Genomic DNA, 3,811 nt, shown 5'->3' on the forward strand with positions numbered 1-3,811 from the left:
GAGAGAAAATTAACTAAATATATCTTATTTTCTTCTTACTTTCCCTTGGAGAAGAGGAGAAAGCTCCTGCCGCATTTCAAGAAGTCTAGGAATGTAACGAGCCATTTTGAAGTAGGCGGGGCTTGCACACGTCACAATCTTTTGAGTGGGTGGATGTTAGACACGTGTACTCACGTGGGTAATTCATCACGAAAATTCAAACTCAGATAAAATTTTAAGAACGTACAAAAGAAAGATGAGAGAGTTTATGTGTAAAGGAATAAAGATATTGGACTAAATAAACAGTACTCAATGGAAAATTATCTTTATAGTAAAATAAATTAATAAAAAACGTTGAATAAACAAAAGCTACCCACCACCTCAGGATAACATAAACATACAGAAATGGTTACTGTATACACATACATGTACTTATACATGCATATATATACATACATGCATATATATACACATGCATATATGTACAGCATTAATATGAGACTATAGCAAGGAGAAAGAGTAAAATTCATGCATGTACATGTACGGTAGCTCCAGTTTCATTGCAGTGAGTTGATTCTAAATGATGGTTTGGCTGTTAGTGATACTGACTCATACTCAGAGGGTCTCTGACGGGTACTGTGCTGCAATGACTGGTAGTCACTGGTCATGCTAACAGACTTTGATAAAGGATAATGACCAGCCTCAGAGAACTCTGGTATACTGGGAGCTGGGCTGAGTACGGGAGTAGCGACTGGAGGGATAGCAGGGAGCTTGTGAGAGGCTGATACTGGAGGAGAGAGAGGAGGAGGAGGAAGAGGAGCACGGAACGGGTAAGGATCTCCTGAACTCTCTCCAGTTGATGAAGGTGAGTCACCTTGGTGGCCATCAGGGTCTTCTGGTGATGAGGTGGACATGGGAGTGTAGTCAACGCTGCCCGAGAAACTGTGATCTGAAGGTTTTCTTCTTGTTGAGTAACTGTTGTCTGGCTTCTTCCTGGTGGAGGAAGGAGAGAAGGCATTGTTGCTGGAGTGGCTTAAGACTTCAATCCTTTCTTTTAGGATTTGAAAGAAATGAACTATCTGAGGACCGATGAAATAAAAGTGACCTTCACCAGTTACTGCAGCCCTGCATATAAAGAGAGGAGAAATAGAGAAAGGGAGAGGGAGAGAGAGAGAGAGAGAATGGGGGCAGTTAATGGAAGACGTGCAAACACAAACAATGTCAATGGGAAAGAGATTGTGTTCATGTCAATTAAGGAAATGTTGTATAAACTATAAAGGAGGACAATAAGCTATTGTGTCGTCACAGTTTTTGATAAAAATACAATAAAATAAATAACAATTTATTGATGCATTCATTGACATGTGATGTCCCTAGCTTTCATATGATCAATTTTATATAAATAACGTCATCAACACGTTAATAACATTACATGTCACACTATGGAACTTACCATAAACATTATTATAGCTGTATACTATATGGAGTGACCAGTGTGTGTGTGTGTCTGGAGGTGAGTATCAGTAATGTAATACCTGAGTCCCTTGATATCTGCCCTCAGCTTCACCTCAAGCAGATATCTCAGTCCTCAGGTATTACATTATTTATACACACACACACACACCTCCAGATAGGCCGGACTACATGTACATGTACATATGTATATTAAATTACCTTCCAACTTCCACTTCAACTTTCCCGACGTGTTTGTGATACTTTGCTCTCCTAATGCAGTCTAGTTTCCACTCAAACTCAACAATGTCTTCAACCTCATGTCCTAACTGATGAGGGAAGAAGAGAAGCCTGTCCTGCTGGAGGTCAATAATGTACTCTCTCTCTCTTTCGGGGTGCTCTGGAGATCTTACTAGCTCAACTAGGGTCTTAGCTAAAGAATAAAGAATAGCAATATTGATAATAATAATGATAAGTTAACGAAACTATAATCATAATCATTGCAGATCGATTTGTTAACATTAGTACATGAAACTTTAATATTGATGATATAATAATACCAATAATGATAATGGTATAATGATAACAGAAGTAGTTCCACACTTACTTCTAATGATGTCTAGTTTCTCAGACCAGAGTTGGAGTTTGCTGGTTGACTCAAACTCAATGAAGAGGGTATAGTGCTCGTAACATATTCCTAGTATATTCTTAGCACTCCGTCCTGAGGGTTTCTCCAGGTGGAAGTTATCAAGGACAAGTTTAGAGAGTTTCTTCTGGTTTGATATCCAGTACTCTTCCTGTGGGCAGTAGGTGATGTAACACTGAGACGGACTGATACTAGTGTTCAGTACTACCCATTGCTTCTTGTACTCCTGCAGCAGGAGAGGGAGAGAAGGATCAGTGATACATACATGTACATGTATGCAGTATGTAGAAACTATTTTTGTTACTTTTAAAATGGCCATAACTCGAAAAGTTTTAGTCGGAATCAGCTCAAACTTTCTATACGTAGCATAAGAGCATTAATATGTATCAGAAAATGTAATAAAAATTGGATTGATTTATGAGACATTTTTTGAAAAAATTCCAAGGCTATAGCCTTGGGTATTTATCAAAAATTAGCCTATTTAAAAAAATGATCATGACTCATAAATTTCTTATTGGAATTAGCTCAAACTTTCTACACAGCATAAGGGCATCAGTATGTATCAGAAAATGTAATAAAAATAAAATTTTAAACCCAAATTCTGTAGAAATACCGTTACTTTATAAAACAAAAACAAAACAGATATCTAAAGCATCAGCTGCACAATAGAAACAATACTTTATGAAACATGTAGAAATACCCACTGACCTCAAGACAAAGTGCAGGCATACAATAAAAAACATTCTAAGCAATAGGGCACGTATATACATAATGCATGTACATGTACATGCATTAGCCATCATTGATAATAAGGAAGGAATAGAAGCTTTAAAAGAACTGGTACAATAACAAAACACCACACCAATTATCAGGATATAAGTACATGTATTGCTATTGCTATTATTCTTATTCATTACTTACCTTCCAAGTATTAGAAGGGATGTTGCAGGACACTTTACAGCCAGCTTCAATCCTAAACTTTATCCTTAAATAATCAAACAACTTCTCCCCTGAGCCAGAAGAATCAAAAGACATCACTACCACCAACAACAATAAACACACTTCACTAATAATAATAGTAAGAAGAAGACACCTCTCTCTCTCTCTCTCTCCTTTCTTTCTTCCAGTGGGTAGGAGGGTACACACCTACTGCAATACACAAACATAAAGTATTATAATGTTTATTTTAACGTTATAAAATAACAGTGAAGTACATGTACATGTACACACACAACATTCGTGATACATGTATGTACATGTATACATTAATTTATAAACAATAATGAAAATACGTGTACATATAGTAGTAGGAGTACATGTAAATGGTGTTTGGAATAGGATAAGTAAACAAGGATACAGACTAACATATACTTACATAAACACCATCATATCCTTTACTCTCCTTCTCTTATCAGGTATAGGATCACTAGTAGACACTCAGTGATGTATACATTATTAGCAGAGTAATTGTGAAAGACCATCATTATTACTGACTCAATCCTAAAACAATAACTGAAGACACTTTAGACAAGAAATAAAGGGTCTGGTGTACATGTACATGTATACATATAAATTTAATTGTTACAGTGATTTTAATGATATTAGCTCTGGCAATCATTAAATCATTGAATCAAGCTGCAATGTCTTTAAATCATAAGGTGCTACATAAAGTTGAGATTGCACTAGATATTATAATTAATAACCTATTATGATCCAGTACTACAATGTAAGATC

The 3,811-nt window shown here is 36.1% G+C and overlaps 1 protein-coding gene across 1 annotated transcript; it reads right to left on the minus strand.

The window, feature by feature from the left end:
* Nucleotides 1-195: 195 nt before the first annotated feature.
* On the minus strand, nt 196-3,641 carry LOC109590762 (uncharacterized). Its single transcript, XM_020006636.1, has 5 exons — nt 3,453-3,641; nt 2,999-3,226; nt 2,039-2,303; nt 1,654-1,864; nt 196-1,104 (listed from the first exon to the last, which is right to left on the minus strand). The coding sequence occupies exons 2-5, from the start codon at nt 3,110-3,112 to the stop codon at nt 537-539; spliced, it is 1,158 nt and encodes a 385-aa protein (XP_019862195.1). The 5' UTR covers nt 3,113-3,226; nt 3,453-3,641; the 3' UTR covers nt 196-536.
* Nucleotides 3,642-3,811: the final 170 nt, after the last annotated feature.

The sequence above is a fragment of the Amphimedon queenslandica genome, unplaced genomic scaffold (genome assembly GCF_000090795.2).
Source record: "Amphimedon queenslandica unplaced genomic scaffold, v1.1 AMPQUscaffold_9517_Cont18417, whole genome shotgun sequence".
NCBI classification, from domain to species: domain Eukaryota; kingdom Metazoa; phylum Porifera; class Demospongiae; order Haplosclerida; family Niphatidae; genus Amphimedon; species Amphimedon queenslandica.